General features: G+C 35.5%; 1 protein-coding gene across 1 annotated transcript in view; it reads right to left on the minus strand.

Moving 5' to 3' along the window:
• Nucleotides 1–20,461, minus strand: part of mam (neurogenic protein mastermind) — a 63,566-nt gene that overhangs the window by 18,911 nt on the left and 24,194 nt on the right. Inside the window, exons 3-6 of the mRNA XM_072541755.1 lie at nt 13,660–13,948; nt 9,047–9,330; nt 5,705–6,016; nt 5,362–5,643 (exon numbers count right to left, since the gene is read on the minus strand). Coding sequence (XP_072397856.1) covers nt 5,362–5,643; nt 5,705–6,016; nt 9,047–9,330; nt 13,660–13,948 — 1,167 coding nt within the window. The remainder of the gene's footprint in view (nt 1–5,361; nt 5,644–5,704; nt 6,017–9,046; nt 9,331–13,659; nt 13,949–20,461) is intronic.

Here is a 20,461-nt window from a genome sequence, read left to right on the forward strand (position 1 = left end):
CTCTTGGTTCAAAATATTATTTTTTCTGATGAGGCTACATTCAAATTAGATGGCGAGGTCTACCGTCAGAATTGTAGATACTGGGCAAAAGAAAACTCCAACTGGATGCGGAAACATCATACACAATACCCGCAATAGGTAAACGTATGGGCTGGCATTGTAGAAATAAAATCATTGAACCCTACTATTTCGAAGGTAATTTAAACGGACCAGCATACCTTCGGTTTTTAAGTGGGTATCTCGTACCTACTTTAGTTAATTTATGCCCCAGTAGAATTAATCTTGGAGGTTTTGATAAAAGTTTATGATTTCAACAGGATGGTGCGCCTCCGCATTATGCTTTAGATGTTCGAAGGTACGTAAACGAAATTTTACGGACACACTGTATATACGTACATAGATACTCGTATGCCGGATGTGCCCATTTATCATATCTTTTTAGATTGAAACACCGATACACTGCAATCATATTTCCACATCTTTGGAAGCTGCAAAGTAAAAAGTGTTGAGCGTTTTGGCATCTAATTTAACATACTTATCTCTTTTAATTACATTTTACACTTCACGCGGTCTAAGTTTTAAGAAACATTCTGGATCCGGTCCTGACAATAATGTATAAAAATCCCACTTTCTACTGATTACACGTTACTCCGGAAACTACTCCTACATTTTCAGTTATTTTGAGCATTCCAGCTAATCGGCGATGTACCAATCAACTGTATATTCAGCTGCTAGTGACAATGCTCCTCTAAGGGTTACTGTCCTAAGAGAAGACGGATCAGATCGGCGTATCGAAAATATTTCCGGGGAAAATACATGCTGAAGGTTCTGTTGTAGAGAAATCGCACAGGTTTTGGTTAAATGGAGCAACATATTAGAGGGAGATGGAAGAGACACGTTGATTAAAGTAAATTAGGTTTAAGGCATGGACGTACCACTTAAGTTTCCGCTTAAAACAAATTGTCCTCTTCATTGATACTGACATGCTGATTTAGTTTTCAATATAGAAAGAATTTGAGAAGATATAAGAATGAAGCGGAAGTGTGGTGTAAAAGGGACAATGCAGACAGATAGTGATGATTACTTGCCAGGCGACAATGAAAAAAAAGTCACTAATAGTCCTACTCAACGTTTTTAATTAGTCGTTTGATCAAATAAAAAAGAAATCAATAAAACACTGAAACTTATACAACAGACAACAAAGCCAAAATTAAATACACCAGGTATATCTCAAAAAACAACAATGCCTATGATACAAGGAATTGACCGATCAGATTTTAAGAAGTCTTCTCTTCGATTTGTAATTAAAAGAGCTTCAATATAATGTGGAATACTACAGCAAAAATGGTACAAGAAAAATATTTTACGGGGTACGACATAAAAATCGACCCTTTCACAGGTATATCTTTCAAATGTGTAAGATTGGCCAGAGATTCCAAGCGGAGGTAGCTTCAAAGTGTTCAAGAAAAAAGAAAACTCAGTTCAAAAGCATTATTGGCCGAAGAACTATTAAAAATCATCCAAACCTACGACGAGGAAATCCCCGATGGAGAACCAAAAAAAGGTTTTCAATCCTTCGCTTATTTGAACTTGCGTGGAGAGGCAATGAGGCCTTAAACTGCAAGATTCACTTTTTCCAGAAGGAATTTGATGTTATGGGAGAATTTACGGGCCGAATTGAACACAACAGCATTTTTTCCAAAACAAATCAAGGCGGTTCGAAAAGTTTGGCAAGCAAATGGTTGGTAAGAAATTCATCAAACGAAAATGTATGCCCAGTTAAATTATTTTTGAAATTAATGGAAAAAAAGGGATCATGATTTTATATGTGATAATAAAAACAACGAGTAAGACGGTTGCGTCATCCCTAGAGAATTTCACAATCAATAATTGCGAGAATGATCAACGACGGGAAATATCTAGATCAGCATGTATAGACGAAGTGAAAGAAGACGCAAAGAAACTCATAGTTACAAAAGCTGAAAACAAAAAAAGAACGGAAAAAAAGTAGTAAAAACGCAACAAAAGTTCTTTCAAAAATTCCACATCTATGTCCATAATTCAATATCAACACCTTGTATTTCTTAATAATAATTCCGAGTTGGACGATAATTATCGGCAAGAGAAGAGATGGAACGACGGAAATGAAGCCATAAAAAAATCTTTAAATAGAATATATTAGAATCTACGTAAAACGACTAAAAACACGACGCAAAGAGTGTAGACCGACCGATTCCCATATAAGTAAATATTCTGTAATCACTGGAAATGGTTATAGTTCGACAATGAGTGGATATTCTCATTATATCTTCCGTCTAAAAATAGATCCGAATTTACATAAGCACGTGCAACGGTTTCAGTAATTTCATCGTGACTGCTGCGGTCTGATTTTTATACGAGGTATTTCGGTGTTTAGTGAAAATATATCAAAATAATTTACGAGAAACAATTACTACAATCGATGTATAGTAAACGTAGTTAGTATTAAATTGATTTACGAAAAACACACCTACCAGGTAGGAATAAATAATTCTGTATATTTGATAAGAAGTTTAAATGGAGATAATAGAAATATGTTCTTACAAGGAGATTCTGATTATAAAGTAAAGCTATTTTTACGAAGTCCAATTTCTTTAATGAATTTCATATTGGAACCAGATATGCAACAGAACTTTTTATGTATGGAAGAGAAGGTTTATGTACTCTTTCATCCATTGGAAGTGGCTGTAAGGTTAAAAAGATTCAACCGTTCTAATCTACAGCAACATTCTACGAGTATAACCTAGCGAGAGATTAAAATTAAGACAATTTTGAAGATGAATTGCTAAATGAAGACATTACTGAACTTTTTGAAGTTGAAGATGTTTGAGCTATAAAAAAAGTAACCTTATATACCTAATATGGAAAAATCTGAGAAGAATCATTAATCATGTATTATTTTTTTATTAGATATTAAATTTTTCTTTATATAATTTAATTTATTCCTGCCACCACAAATTGTATAATCAAAAGAGATATTAAAACATTATTGTGATTTATTTGACAATTAATTAAATATTGGTGTGTTCCGAAATAAATTTTACATTTATCTTACAGATAAGTAACCTCAACATAATTTGACGTGAAAAGACGGGTACATTTTATTTTATAAATAAATGTCTATCCTTAAGATAACTATCTGTCAGATGGGCCAATATTTTTCTGGAGATGAAATATCGGCCCTTTTATGCAAGAAGTTTATTATTTTAAAAATTTAATTTTTAATTTTTTTGAAAATTTTGTTGGTCCTAAAAAATTGGCTGCGAGTTTGGTGATCGGTAAAAAATATAATACAAATAGCGAGCTTTCCCAACAAACAAATTGCCAAACTGGAATTACGCTGGTTTTATACGTAGGTCGATTTCATAAGACGGCTTTACGCAAAAAGTTCAGCGACTCTCCAAAACTGACTTATTTGTTATGAAAGTTGTACAACAGATTAAAATATTATTCTGTTATCATCCTAGCCTTAAATAAGAGGAAGACAGAAAAAATTAGGTGGAGTGATTGTAGATGCAATTGATTGGATCCCCCGTCGCACTATGACGGGCAAAATCACTAGTTTGTAATAAAATATCTGGGACTTTCCCTTTTTACTTTGTTTCTTTTTTTATACAGCTACACTATAGAAGATTGGGTGTCTTAATACAAAATTCGTAGAGCGTATAAAAATTCTATTGGGCTGTGGACAATGATAAAGATTGGAGGATATGCGGGGGTTAAAAGCACTGAACGGGAAAACTTAGCCCAGATAGGAAGCGACTGCGGAGTATGTATGTTACGAGCAAAGCCCGAAATTGGACAATCCTGGCATTGTACGGAAATTATTGCCCACTTCTAGCATTGTACCCCCAAACTGTACAACGTCGGAAATGATCAAAATTAAAAATGCCAAAAAAAACCAAAATATGCTTATATAAGTCTCGTATTATCACCAACGCAACAATTAAAATCTGTATTTAAACCGACCTTTCCCAGTTACGGCACAGATAGATGTACACCACTGATTTAATTGAAATCTATCAGTAATGTCATAAAGGCAATCGGTTTTCCTAGCAGTTGATTGCTTATCGATCGTTTATATTATCGCCCGCCTTCTCCCTGCCCATCATTTTCAGTTTCTATTCAATTAATTTCCACGATGCCAACTACCAAGTCCCTAATTGCAATAAAAAACAAGAAAGTACGTCAAAACCAATGAAACGTTGCATGGCAAATGGGCCCGTAGTATCGATTTTAGGACGCCGAAAATGGGGATTTATTTCGGGAAGTTTTTCATCTCCGAAAAAAAATACGCAGAAAAAAAAAGGAATTATCCTACAACGCAGAGAGCTTCTAGCAAAAACTTTGTTCATGTCTTATGTTCATTTGAATTAACTTATTACATTATTCAAAAGCATTTGAATGCTCTTAAAAGTAATTTTTCCCCCACCTGAAGGGCTTTTCCTTTTAATCTTCGTTACATTATATATTATGTAGAAACTGATATTCCATGGGCCTTGTTATGTTTTGGTACAGATGTAGTGTCTTTATGCTCGACTTTAAACTTTGTTGTGTTTTCCGAACCATTTCAGGTCGTCTGCCTTTATATAATATACAATATTCAATACAATAAAACGTAATAAAGATATAATTTTTAGATATAAAACTTGTCCGTTCACAATAATAGTTAATTTAAAATTATTCTTTTTCTGAGGAAGATGACATATGCATACAATCCAGCACGGAAAAAACTAGGGTTGTAATAATTTATTGAAGGACAAAATTAATAACAGTTGTCGTCTATCCGGTACCCACCTCTTAACGGATTTTAACCTCTTAATGGGAGTTTTAGTCCAGGAGCTCATAAGGCAGAGACGTACGAGCCCCTTCCTATATCATTTGGCCCACCTATGAGAAGAATAATCTCGTAGGAAAACTCACACTCTGCCTCTTACATTTAAGATAGTCAATACTACTCATAAGATGCATCAAGATATTTGCGAGATCTATTGGAAAATAGTTTACGGCTGTTATTCATACGCCTTTAAGTTCTTCTTTTGTAAAACGGTCCGATTCACGGTATGCGATGAAACATCTCAAAATTCTTTAAACGTCGTTATAAGCCGTCATTGATTTTCAATGTCCAAACTTTCATACCGTACCGTAAACTTACTCATATTTTGACCACGAATCTTTTGTAGATATAGTCTAGGTATTTTAATTGAAGCAAATGACAAAATGATCACTGTTTCGTAAAATGGTATCACTTTTATATAGCCATAAATTATTTAGAACGACGTGACTATAAATATATTTTTTTCTGCTAAAAAAATCACTTACCTGTATGGTATGTCCGTGGTTCTGCTGACTGATATTCAACTGTTGCGCCTGGTTGATTTGGACATTGGTGGTACCGGAATTTTGGTTGTTTCCACCGCCAGGTCCCGAAGGCGGTCTCGGAGGAGTACCACCTCCGAAAGCTCCGGAATTGTTCGTCGGCCCGTTACTACTGCGTGGCAAATATCCGGGACTGCCGTGGCTACTAGCACTCGGGCTACTATACGGCGAATACTGTTGCTTGTACATGCCGGGATTCTTGCGTTTCATGTCATATTCATTACCCTACGTCACGAAAATACGGAATTAAAATATAGTACCATAGTTAGGGAAATAGAAATCTTACCTGGAAGATCATCTCCTGCTTGATCATGTCAGGCTGCGGGAACGTGGGGCTGTTCTTGTGAATCGAGTTCGGGCTGCCATAATCGCTGCCCTGGAACTGGAACTCTCCGTACGGCGACCTCGCGGCTGTAAAGGAGAGCCCCATTTGATTTTTGTGTTGATGCTGCTCCGCCATCTGCTTCAAGGTTTGTGCGGCCGGGCTCAGCTCAGTCTTAGTAAAGTCCATACTGGGGTAGGAAGGCATTCGGGCGTTGTTTTGTTGCAGGAGAGGGCTAGACGTCGTCGTTTTGGATTCCTGAGACGTGGGAATGTTCTGGAATTATACGTATGTTATGAGGGATTGCTTTTAATACAGCACCGGGAGTTTACAGATATAGTAAATCGAAAAACTTAACACTCGTGTCAAATAGAAGAGTAGAATTGTAAGCTAATAGAGACATCTGCGGATCAACTAAGGACATGGCATAGAGCAATCTGGATCTTGTAGTTACTCAATCAAGTCAAGAGCGGAATAATGTCTGCTATTGACTTGATAACAGTCACGGGAGGATATCACATACTGATTCAACGGACCGTGATACTGTTATCAGGCAGGCAAGGGGGACACGGAATGAGCCTCCCCGAGTACTGCTTTTATTGCCATTAATCCTAAGCGATAAAGTAGTCGGAGCCCCTGGAAACGTTATAAAAATAACGGCCAATCCTTCCAACACCAAGCGTGAACAAGAAACAAAGAGCTCAATATGAATGATCCGCATCAAACACTTCTTTTCAGAGCCATTTCTGACGATAATCTCGATCAATAGTGACAAAGCTGTGAAAAAAGGCTCAGTCAAGTTACACCAGACCAAATCGCCCATCAAATACTAGTAAATGGAAAATTCAACCGCAGATCACGTTCGGAAAGACCAAAAACTGCTGCCGTGCTAATAACTAAAAACCGCAAAGTGTGTTTGCTTGCCCTTTCACATTGAAAGAACTAAACGTTGGTATCAGATGCGTGAAGGCAAGGATGACTTATGTACGGAGCAGATCAAGAAGTTTGGCACAAGCACGAAAAGGTGGCTGCTAGAACTGTTTAACTGATGTGTCTCTTCACTTCAAATACCCAAAATCTGGAGAAAAACAAAAGTTATTGCCTGCTGAAACCAGGCAAACTTGCCGAGGTTGCTAGTAGTTACAGGCCAATCTCTTTATTATGCCACCTGTACAAACTACGAAAGAATTCTACAGACCGCGAAAGCACTGTTCTAGCCAAGTCCTATATCCCATTGAACACACAGATCAGGGTTACAAAGACAAACGAACTCCCCTACTCTAATTGGGGCGCCAGCCGAATGTCCTCCTAACTACAGCCAAGGCTCTCAGTTTCTCCCCGGCGATTATGCATGCCGTGTTTGGGGTAGATCAACACACGTTAAGAAAGTGTACGTCGCCCTAAACGAGGCACGCAGAATAGCAACAGGATGCCTAAAAGCAACGCTACGAGAAACTATAATGAGAACTATGCTGAAGCCTTGAGCGCTTCAAACAGTCATTTGACGACAGCCATGTAATGTTCGGTGCGGAAGAGTACTCACACGACGACCTGCAGCTGAAATCCAGGAAATGTTTCCTCAGTGGCGTGCCCGTGAAACCTCCAGACTGGTGTCCCCCGAAACCAAACACACCGACTGGTTTGAACTGCGACTGGACGACATGGGCAATACTGAACCAAATGAGATCGAGTGTGGCCGCTGTGAAGACCAACAGAGCAAGATGGAACCAGCTCGATGAAAATGACACCTTATGTACGTGCGGCCAAAGATAGGGCATGGACCATCTGCTCCAGTGCAAGCAATGCCCGTTTCCATGATCGATGGACGATGTGTGGAAGGCCAACACCAAGGCAATAAATTGTTAGAGTTAATATGCGATCCGACTGACTGGAAGAGAAAGCGAAACACAGAAACTTCAAAGCAGAAAGTCTTCTGCAAACTGGAAACTTCACGTAGTAGAGAAAGAAGTAGTAAGACAAAATATAGACGTATTTGGTCTAGCAGAAACACACTGCAGAGATCAAGGACATTTTAAATAAAAAAAACACACTATCTATATATCAGTATTGGAAAACACAGGATTTAACGGAGTAGTCAAACGAATTAACAATACAATATCGAAATAATAAACAATAAACCATAAAAATAACAGTAGATGACAAATCACAAAATTCCCATGTCATTCAGGTATATGTGCCTACAACAGATGCCCTACATGAAGACAATAGCTCAAAGAATGAGGAATAGGAGTGATCGTTTTATTTCTTGGTCTATTAAATCCTATAAAATTACAGGTAAATATAAAACAATAAACAATCATTCATTTCGTGAGATCTGCTAAAGAAAGTTGTTAAGGAATGTTTTGGCTACGATAAATACTTTATCGTTAAGCAGTATGACTAATATAAGACACTTGCTAATGATTGCCACCTAATCAGCTTCACGCCATAAATCTAGTGACCTTCAGTGAAATAATTCATTACTCAGCACCCCTAAAATTTATATCGTACAATTATGGTCAGATTTGACTATAGACCTCGAAATTCGATGAATATAACAAGCAAATTTATTAGTTCTTTGAGTTTATAATCGAAATTTTAAAGTATGTAAGATGTGGAAGTAAGGAGAGATTTTACAAGAATGATTATGGATATAATACTAAGTAATATAAAACACATTACAATAAGCCTTGAAGAAAAATAACTTACATTTTCTTTCTTTTTTCGAACGGAACTCTCCGCTGCTTGTGTTTGATTTTCTGATACACTTTTCGGAGAATACTTCGTTTCCGTGCAAGTCTCAGAAGCCAAAACTTCCATTACCATTTGTTTGGTCCACGATTTTCTCACTTTATGTCTCATTTTTTTTTCAAAGGCACTGCAACTCTTACGGGAAATGCTTGAACTTCAATTTTCAGTATCGCGACTTTCGATAGACGTGAATAAGTACTTAATCAACTGCTGTCTGATTTGAGTACCTTACAGTGGAAGGGGAACTCGATCGATCGGTCCGACGGACCACGTCGTAATTGATCGTCCGAGTTTTGAAACAATTATGAATCATGTTTGATATTATATCAAATCTACGACCATTAAATCGTGCTAATAAATTTACTTTGTTAGATCTGCTCACTCAAACCGTAAATTGATAAAAATAGCAAAAGAAATCAATTGAAGAGGCTTGTAAAATAAAACTAGCAATTATTACGTAAAAAATGATTATTTAACTGTCATTTGTGACGTTTATTGATGAAATATCACAAAATTGTTTAGAATATAACAATTACTAATTAAAAAGTGACTTACTTTGATATCCTCGACCTTAATGTCGAGCTTGTCTTCGAAATCGAAGTCTTTCATGAGTTCGTAGTCGTGATAATTCGAGATATCAGAGATGAGATCCTTGAAAGTGGCCGACGAGATGATCTCGTCGTTGGTGTCGTCACCGATCAGATCGGGGAAACCCCCGAAACCGGCGCCGCCGTTCGCGGCGGCGTCCTTTTCTAGTGCGGCTGCACATTGGTCCAAGTCGGCGAAATCGTTGTCCGGTTCCTGCTTCACGCATTCTACCAAAGTGCCGACGTCCAGACCTGAAAAAACGAAACGTGAAAAAAAAATCGATGGCGATAATATTAGACACTATTGAACATCTTCTAGATACGCCACTGGCACTTCTATATCTTCTAAAATAGAACATTGTTTCCTAAATTGTGAGTGACTACACTCTGGGATTCTCGTTAAAGAACTGAGTAGGTAGCGAATTAAAAGGATGATTATTTCATAGCTTAAATGAAAACATGTCAAATAAAAATATAACGGCCTAATTATACTTTAGACATCAGAGACGGAAATGCCACTGAACCTCTAAATATCATACGAACAAGCTAAATTTTGTTGAAAATGTCAATTTTAGGACGATAAAAAAGTTGCAATAAAGTTTAGCACTATTACCCCCTGGCTTTCCCCCAAAACCCCCCCACGTAGACGCGGAAAATGAAAAAAAAAACCATTTATCAAGAATTTGTACGCCATAAAAAAAATGTTTCAATAAAAAATGTTGCTAAGATAATTTTGAACAAAAATGTTTATTAGCATTTTTTGTGTAAAATGAACCGTCCTCTCAGAAACAACGTTCGAAGCGATCGGCGATTTTAAATGTCAGTTACGCGCGCGAAATCAATGCGAAATCAATAAAATTTCTATCAGCTCGATGGTAAAAATTCAATATCTTTTGATCCGAGTATCCTATCAACAAAAATCAAGATGCGTTTTGAAGATAAAGAGTGCAGCTTTCGTATGCATTATTTGTATTTTGCTTCAAAATTCAGCTTGTTCGTATGATTTTTAGGGGTCAACCCTCTGACGACTGAACTACATCTAAAAAAATATTTTTCAGAGCAAAAAGTTATTTTTTGAAATTGAAATTAAACAATTTCTGTCCAAAAATCTAGTTTGTGAGAAATCGGAGATATTTATACGCTGAGAAAAAATTGACAGAAAAACGTAAATGGCCCTCTTGTTATGTATAACTTCTTTAATTCTAAAGATATTTAATTGACCCAAAACTTATATTACAGTGAGTACTACAAGATCTAGGAAGTTGAACTTTTTTCATTTATAAAGCATATGATTTAAAAGCTTTAAAAAAAAAAGCCAATAAATGTCAATATTTCAATTAATTTTTATCGTATAAATTCTACCGTATCATTTTTAGCAGAAAAAATACTCTTTTTTCGTATTAGTGCATATTTTCCATATTTTTGTTAGTTTAAGAGTAATTTTGAAAAAATAAAAAAATTCAATAGTAATTCAATACTAAATTGAAGTTTTTTTCAAATTTAGGCATTTTAAACTGGTTAAAATTTTAGGGCACGTTGTTGATACATAAATGAAGCTAATTTTAGGTGGAATAAGATTAATTTTTATTTTTGTGGAAAAGCCAATAACTTAATTTCTCTATTTTTTTTAATCACATAGACTCGTTTTTTTTTTGTTAACAACTCGGATGTTTTCCACACGAATCACTTATGGGTTCCATTTTTTTGAAAACCCTCGTCTTTTTACGTTATTTGAAGATCAAAGTTTCGATTGCAGGTTAATTCAAATAAACCCTTCCCTTCATCAGCTTATAACTCGGGTCTTATAGCCGTGATAAAAATAAGAAAAAAACCATTTGATTTATAATTTTGAAAGGTTTCTTGCGGTTGGTAAGAACAAAAAATGAACACTGGGAACAGATTACAAAAAGGATGGAAAACGACTTCTACGATACACAAAAACAAATATAGAAATTCATAAGAAACCAACGGAAAGAAATGGCAGAATTGAAGGAATACAATAACATACCAGCAAACGATTGAGAAAGATACTTGACGGAACTGTTTAAGGGAAAGGAAAATAATAATCAACACAATAACGTACCTGTATTAAGACTAGAAATAGAATTCAGTTTTCAGGAAGTAGAGATAGCCATAAATCCACTCAAAAGTAGAAAGTCACCAGGACCAGACGGAATAACCAACGAGCTTCTAAAACACGGAGGAGAATGTATAACCCTAGAGATGACAAAACTTATACAAAAACTAAAATTGCACTGCAAGATACCAGAAGCATGGAGAAACAGCATAATGATACCAATGTTCAAGAAAGGAGATAAAGAAGATCCCAACCATTATAGAAGTATAAATCTATTGAACACCGCACTTAAGCTTACCACAAAAGTCCTAACTAACAAGATCAATAAACTAACAACTATATCAGATGAACAACAAGGATTCAGATCCGGAAGATCCTGCGTAGATGCCGTATTTGTACTAAGACAAATCATAGCAAAGGCCATCGAGTACAATAAACCAACATATCTGTTTTACAGACCTGACAAAGGCTTTCGATCGCATCCAAGTGGAAGACGCCTTACATCTACTGTATAAAAAAACATCTTCTTCACTGGTTTTACAACTCGGGTAAGTCTTCGCCGCATCCACTATTGCCCTCCATCCTCTACGATCTTGCGCTTCTATTTCCCATTGTTGTACCCCAATTCTAGATAAATTGGCTTCACCATCATCCTTCCATCTTTTTCTCGGTGGGCCTACGGATCTTCTACCATCTGGTCTTTCAAAAAACACTATCTTTAACACTCTGTCATCCTCTGATCGTACCACGTGACCTGCCCATCTTATTCGGTTTGCCTTGAGTTTTCTCTATGTTTTCAGTTCCATACACAGTCACCAATTCAGCATTGCGGCGTCTTCTCCAATCCCCTGTGAATTCATCTCTTTGAGAGCCAAATGTTATTCTGACAACCTTCCTTTCAAATACTAGAAGCTTATTGATTTGCCGTTGGTTGAGAGTCCATGTTTCACTGCCATATGTAATAATTGGGCGAATAATCGACTTGTACAGTGTTAATTTAGATTTTCTTTTTAGCAGCTTCGATCTTAATAATGTTGGAAGGGAGTATAATGCTCTATTTCCCGCAGCTATCCTTGCTGAGACCTCTTTTTCTATGTGGTTGTCCGCAGTGATTATCGCCCCTAGGTATTTAAACTCCTTTACTACTTCGAAGTTGTGATCATTAAAGAGATACCATAAAAGAAACATACCAATCAATATTATACAAACCATCGAAAACATCTACTTTCATAATCGAATAAAGGCAGCGATAAATGGAAAAACTAACACCTACCTTTGTACTACCAGTACAAAGTGGAGTCAGACAGGGTGACTCGTTAAGCCCACTTCTCTTTAATAAAATAACGAACGAAATAATACAGACAAGAAATACAATATGATAATATCAGCAGAAAAAACCAAATGTATGACAACATCTAAATAATACGATGTAAAATCGAAATTGATGGGAAAATAATAAAGCAGGAAGCATTAGATATCTGGGAATAGATATAACTAATTACGGAGATGTTGAAGAAGAAGTAAGACAACAAAGCTAAAAGCAAGTAAAGCGGCGGGATCTCTTAGTGACACAATCTGGAAGAACAAACACCTAAGACAAGACACAAAAATAAGAATATATAAAGATTAATTAGACCTATATTAACATACATGGCGGAGACAAGACCTGTCACATCTAAAATGAGACAATTACTAGAAACAACAGAGATGAATATCAGGGAAAAGTCTGTTGGATAGGGAGAGAAACGAAAACATAAGAGGAGCATGCAATATGGAAGACATAAATGGATGGGTGACAAAACGGAAACAGGAATGGAACGAACACATTAGTAGAATGGCAGAGGTTAGGATAGTACGAATAGCAAGAGATAAGTCACCAAATGAACGAATAAGTATTGGCAGACCAAGAAAAAGATGGTGCGATAATTTAAACAATTTATTAGGCTAATATTGAAGAAGAAACAGGCCTTAAAGCCTACATAAAAGAAGGAAGAAGAAGGTTTCTTTTTAATTCTTATGGTTTTTTGGTTAAAATGTACCGTTTGCGAGTTGTTTTTGAAAAGCCACCCAAACACATGCATTTTTAGGTATGAAATCAACAATTTTAAGCGTGAATAACTTGGAAAATATTAACTTACCGAGAAAAATCTCTATAACATTTTTTGCTATAAATTGAATTCTCTATTGATTTTGAGATTTATTTGAAGGTTATATATTTTCACCTCGGGAGAGGTGAAAATGTTTTTAAAACTTTTTTCTTTGACATATTTCCTAAACGCATTTCAAATGTCATGCCAATCGGTGCGGCTATTTAGAATTCTGAGGTTTTAAAATATTTTACCGTGAAGAATGGACCAATAAGGGATATCAATAAAAAAAATCGAAATCCATGATGTATGAAAGAGTTGAAAAATAAATATATAAATAAAACCAGTGTTTATAAACATCGAGTATATCTAACAGCAACTTTACTTTTATCAAAAGATAATATAAGTGAAACTTACCAATATTTGAGGATGAAGTGGTCTTCTGATGATCCGGATTGGACTTGGGGGACGAAACGTCGCTCTTGACGGAGGCATTGGCGTGCGTCTTGACGGTGACGTTGGTGGAAATCTGCTGGGGCTGGGAGCTGGCCGCCGAGGTAGTAAACTCCAGTTGCTGCACGATCTCGACGGAAAACTTAGTGAGTCCTTCGTTGGAGCACTGAAGCTTAACGGGCGGTTCGAAACTTTCGTTGGGAGCCCCGCCGGGGTCCAGCTCGTCGGCGGATCTCTTCAGGAACTTTTGTTGCTGCAACATTACGAGAAAAATCGAGGTTGAGATTGGTGAGGTCGATCGGAACGGAACGGAAATTGCTGTTGTTTCCAATTGTGGTGACACTTTGTACGAAACTGAAGTAATTACACACGGTAAACTGATTGACTTTTACTTCAGTGACGAAAACTATTTTGTTTATAGTGCGGGAAGATAACAACAAATTCGGTTTAAAGTTGATAATAAACATTTGTTTTATTTGCAATAAAAACTCAAGATAATATTTTGTATTTTTTATTAAGTATTCGTCAGAATATTAACTGATTTCGTAAAACATAAATAATAATATGGACGGACGCAGTATTCTAGGAAAGGTTAGATAATTGAATAATTGGCGAAATGAATATATATCTACTTTACCACAAATACCAAAAGCACCCTTAATAAAACATAATATTGATTAAAGTAATTTTTCAAAGAATTAAATTATAGTACATTTGAAAATGATTGATAGCACAAATTTTATTGCACGTGAGATAAAACCCAATATAACATCATAAAACAGTGACGGAGATTTTCTAAAATAAAATATTCAGTCTCTCTCTCTTGTCGTTTCCTCATTGCTGAGGATCGTGATTTCCTACAATGCGGGCTGTCAATTCTCTCCATCTCTTGCGATTTTGGGCTGCTCTCATGGACTCGGAAAACGTCTCTCCAGTGGCTTTCTGTACTTACTTCTGTACTCACGGATAGGTGAGCGTCCTCTGCCTCTACGTCCTTCTACGTTTCCGCATACAATTAGTCTTTCTAAGTTGTCATTGTCTCTTCTCGCAATGTGGCCAAAAAACTTTAAAACATTTGCAAGACACTGAGAGGAGAGTCTGGTCTGAATGTTTAGCTCTTCGATAATCGACTGATTGGATCTGTGCTCCGTCCACGAGACGCGTAGCATTCGTCTCCAGCACCACATTTCGAATGCGTCAATCCTTTTCCTATCCTCTGATTTTATTGTCCATGTTTCGGCACCGTAACTGAAGATTGAAAAAATGAGTGTCCGTACCAGTCTCATTTTGAGTTTTTTGGATAAAGAGCGGTCCTTCCATATTTTTGACAGTCGACTCATCGCGTTCTTGGCCATCCCTATTCTTCTGGGAATTTCCGTATGGGAGGAGGCTGCATTGCTTAAGGAAGATCCTAGATACGTGAACTCGTCTACTTTCTCGAATTGATTTAGGGCGCCTGTTGTTTGGAGGATATTCGCGTGGTCCACAATCATGATTTTTGTTTTCTGATTATTAATCTTGAGCCCACACTTGTTGCTTTCGGTTTCTACTCTCTTTATCAGTCTCGACATCTCCTCTTCAGATGTTGCTATCAGTGTTGTATCGTCTGCGAATCTTAAGTTTGAGATCTTTTTTCCTGCAATGGAGATGCCGCCTCTCCATCCATCGAGTGCGTTCCTCATTATGTATTCTCCATATAAATTGAACAGGTCTGGAGATAGTATGCACCCTTGTCGTACACCTTCTGCTGGTTTTGAAGGTATCAGATTGCTGGTTTTCAATTCTTATTTTAACTGAGTTATCTTCGTATAAGTTTTTAGTTATATAATAATATTCAGTATTGTTCTGAAAATGTTTGGGTTTTAAACATACCAATTTATTTCAATTGTTGTCTTACATTTTTTAGTCATTTTAATCAACAAATGATATACGTACGTAATCTCTACAGGTACAAAATATTTACAATTTCCAAAAAGGAGAGAAAAATGCTTACCTGAAATACATGTCAACCAAAACACAAGCGGTATACCATAATTACAAGACAATTAGAAAAGAAATACATGCACTCGTAAAAAAAAATAAAAAATTATCACTTTTTTCGAAACGCTTTTCGAAAGAAATGGAACATGATTTTTACGGTCTGCAAAAGGAGACATGGCGCTTCATAACAGGTCAAGAACGGAGGTAAAGGAACTAATAGAACCAAAACACACAGAAAAGGATACCTACGTGGATTGACTACCTAAAAAAGCTCTATGCAGTGGAAGAACAAACGACGCTAGAACCAGAACAACCAGAAATTACCACAAATGAAGAACTTAATATAAATGTACAGGAAGTTTGGAAAATACTTGAAAACATGAAGAAAAGCAGCAGGTAAAGACGGGATACAAAACGAATTACTGAAATATTGTGGAGCAGCAATGACATAACAATTAACAAAATTAATTAATAAACTTATAAAACAATAAAATACCGGAAGAATGAGAACAAGCGAACTAATTCTACTATTCAAAAAAGGAGATAAAAGCAGCCAGGAAACTACGTAGGTATAAACTTGTAAAACACTACCCTAAAACTTACAACTAAAATTTAACAAGTGCTAATAAATCAGAGGATAAGTTTAGCAGATGAACAACAGGGTTTTCGTAGTGGAAGATCGTGTACAGATGCAATATTCGTTATAAAGCAAATTATTGAGAAATCAATAGAGTATAATAGACCAGTGGTGTCTGATTGGCCTAAAGAAAGCGTTTGACAGAGTAAGACTCAAAGACTCAAATCCATCTTCTGTATAATAGAGAAGTTCCCCTAAATATTATAAAAACTATAGAAAACATCTACCAAAACAACAAAATTTAAGTCAGAATAGATGGACAACTTACAGAACCTATAGGCTATAGGCAGCGGAATAAGACATAGGGATTCATTGACCCATGCTCTTTAATTTAATCATGGATGAGATCATCAAAAGCGTTAACAAAGGAAGAGGATACATATTGGGAAACAAAGAAATAAAAATACTCTGTTACGCAGACGACGCAAGAGTGATAGCACAAGATGAAGATAGTCTGCAAAGACTGGTCCAAAGATTTAACATAAAAGCAAAAGAATTTAATATGACAATCGCATCTCAGAAAACTAAAACAATAGTAGCCAGCCAAGAACCAACAAGATGTAAAATAGAAATTGATAGCATCAGTATTGAACAAGTAATGGAAATAAAATACCTGGGAATTACACTGTCTAACTATGGAGACCTGGACAAAGAAGTGAGAGATCAAGTACAAAAAGCAAATACATTGGCAGGATGTCTTAATAACACTATTATGGCGAAACATACACATTAACACTGAGATGTAAGTCAAGAATTTATAAAGCAAGTATAAGACCAGTAATGACATATGCCTCAGAAACAAGACCCGACACAGCCACAACGTAAAGGCTACTGGAAACGGCAGAGATGAGAGTACTGAGAAGAATTACAACAAATACGCTGAGAGATCGAAAAAGAAGTAAACACATTAGAAGAAGATTTAACATAGAGGGTATAAATAAATGGATACAACTTTGATTTAAAAAATTGATTATGCGCGTATCTAACATTCAAAATCGCCGATCGCTCCAAGCGCTGTTTCAGAGGAAACGGTTCATTTTACTGAAAAGTGCATATTTTTGGTCAAAATTATCTGTTATATTTCTTGTTTAAAACTTTTTCTACGCCGTACAGATTCCTAATAAATCGGTGTCTTCCGTCCCCTCCTACGAGGAAGGTTTTAGGAGAATATTGAACATATCTTATGTAGAAATACAATACTTTGGACACTTAATGAGACATAGAGAATACCAGGTTGTACATCATGCAATGAAAGATAAAAAAGATAAAAAAACCGGAATCACAGGAAGACTTTTAGGAGAGTGTTTTAAAATGCTCATGTGTCCACGGAAATCTCTTTCGAAAAGACGTTACTTTAAAAAGAAGAAATACCACTGTTTTCTACATTGTTTTAATACTATTTAGCCTCCAATATAGTTTTTAATTTGCAAAAGAACGTCTTACTGATCAAATCGAATTTTTTGTAGTTCACATTAACGACTATTTATGTTTTGAAACGAATTTTACTCGACTATAAAGATAAAATACATGTATATCGGTGTAAATTAAATACGGACAATTACTGTGACACTGCTTGTGTATCTTACGTCATTATTGATACAAAAACATTGCGATAAATTCCTCGTACAATACACATTGCCGATATCGTGGAAAAATCACTTCCGAACATGGTGTATGTGTATGGTATCCGCAGTCATTCAGAAAAATACACTGTATGAAAAACAACGATTGTCAATGTTTTTACGTCTGTATTTAACAGACAGAAAAACAAACTACCTGACAAGACGTTTACGTATCGTATTGTTATTTTTTCTCTAATTTGTAAATTTTTGAACTTTTTTAAAATTTCTGTATATATTTATTTGGCTGTCTCCTCGATTTTTTTGTTTTTAAAGATGTATTCCTTCTGATAAGAAAATGGTATAATGAAAAATAATGTTTTGGGAGATTTAAGAAAGTTTTTATGGATAGTCCATCAGTACTACAGGAAGATCTGCTTTTAATACTACTGATTGTTTGGATCAGTTCAGATTTATCAACTGGTCTTATAAAGAATGAATTCGAGAACTTTTTTGAATTGGGAAGATAGGGAATAGGATCTTCTTGTGGCAAAATAGTGGATGTTATATTTTTACTCACATTAATGAAGTATTTATTTAGATTTTCAGGGTTTGGAGAGAGAAAATGCTGAGTTGTCTTAGTTTTAGTTCGAAGATCATTGCCGATATCGTGGAAAAATCACTTCCGAACATGGTGTATGTGTATGGTATCCGCAGTCATTCAGAAAAATACACTCTATGAAAACCAACGAATGTCAATGTTTTTACGTCTGTATTTAACAGATAGAAAAACAAACTACCTGACAAGACGTTTACATATCGTATTGTTATTTTTTCTCTAATTTGTAAATTTTTGAACTTTTTTAAAATTTCTGTATATATTTATTTGGCTGTCTCCTCGATTTTTTTGTTTTTAAAGATGTATTCCTTCTGATAAGAAAATGGTATAATGAAAAATAATGTTTTGGGAGATTTAAGAAAGTTTTTATGGATAGTCCATCAGTACTACAGGAAGATCTGCTTTTAATACTACTGATTGTTTGGATCAGTTCAGATTTATCAACTGGTCTTATAAAGAATGAATTCGAGAACTTTTTTGAATTGGGAAGATAGGAAATAGGATCTTGTTGTGGCAAACTAGTGGATGTTATATTTTTACTCACATTAATGAAGTATTTATTTAGATTTTCAGGGTTTGGAGAGAGAAAATGTTTGAGTTGTGTTAGTTTTAGTTCGAAGATCGTTTATTATGGACCAAGTTTCTCTTGTAACATTTTTAGAGCTTCCCAGACCATTCTGACAGTACATTTTGTTAGCTGTTTTGATAAGCTTTAGATAGGTTCATCTTTACTAGGAGATATATTCAGTGACAAAGACGTTGGTAGTAAATTTCTTGATGTATAATAGTGAACGCATATTCTTGGCTGATATGCGGATACCTTTGGTAGTCCAGGGTTTGTGATGTTTTGCTTATTGAAAATAGCCTATCTAAAAATCACTAAAATTATGGTTCACGTCCACAGAGGGAAAGTGCCACCCAGAAGTCAAGCACAAATTTTGAAATTTACGAAAGTTCTAAGCGAAAAAAATCCTACCTAAACGTTGGTTTTTCGAGCATTGTTAAGAGTGTTAAACTTGGTATATATTACTTCAAGATCACATAGACCTGCATTACTAATTGTAGAGCGTACATCAAAGGGTGAGAACTCTGAGACAATATAATCAATCAAGGTAGATATTGTTTTAGTAGTAGCATAATAGAATATCGGGTCTTCACATCGATTCTCTTTATTCAATTTTAAAAATATTTCAATTTTAAAAATATAAACTTTTTTTTTCGACCACAACTGCTTTAGCTATGTCTAAAGTGTTTGCTGTAATTTTTGCCTAAATTTCCTCAACTCCATCGCTTTAAGTGATATAATATATGTATTTCTGTATTATTCTGCCCTTATTTTTTGGTGTAAATACCTTGTGTCGTCTGCAGTTTTTCAACTTTTATCTTTGCAGTGTATTCCACAATTTTTTTTTATATTATTTTTCTTCGTCTGGCTAAATTTGCCGAGTACATTTCTCATCGTTCGATTTAAATTTAACGAATAAAAATGGAACCTAAGAACAATTTGGAAATTTTCAAATTATGCAACTGTTACTTAACGAGCGTTCGTGACACCAAAACTTATGCACTGATAACTTTATAGCACAATAGATAAATGACTGTCTTTGTTTTTAACAGTGCCTTGAACAAGAAAGGCCAACCTACTGTTTTAACGTAAGAGTTCACCTAGAAGTTGTTGCTACGAGGGAAAAGGTAGATTTACTGAGAAATGAACAAAACTGAGAGTGAAATTGTAATAACAACAACAAACTTGATTTACAAATACTTCTATATATAATCTGTCTTATTTTATTCAATTTTGAATATAGCCCTACCATTATATCTTCCTCTTTTCATTAATAAATTCGTACAAGTGGTTGCATAAGTAGATTACATTTGAGGGATGAAAAATCAAAGGCGACAACCTCCACTTTTTCTTGATTTGAGTTAGGGACGCCATCTGTTGCGTTTTTTATTATCTGTTAGATAAAA

Source organism: Diabrotica undecimpunctata, chromosome 8 (assembly GCF_040954645.1).
Source record: "Diabrotica undecimpunctata isolate CICGRU chromosome 8, icDiaUnde3, whole genome shotgun sequence".
Taxonomy (NCBI): domain Eukaryota; kingdom Metazoa; phylum Arthropoda; class Insecta; order Coleoptera; family Chrysomelidae; genus Diabrotica; species Diabrotica undecimpunctata.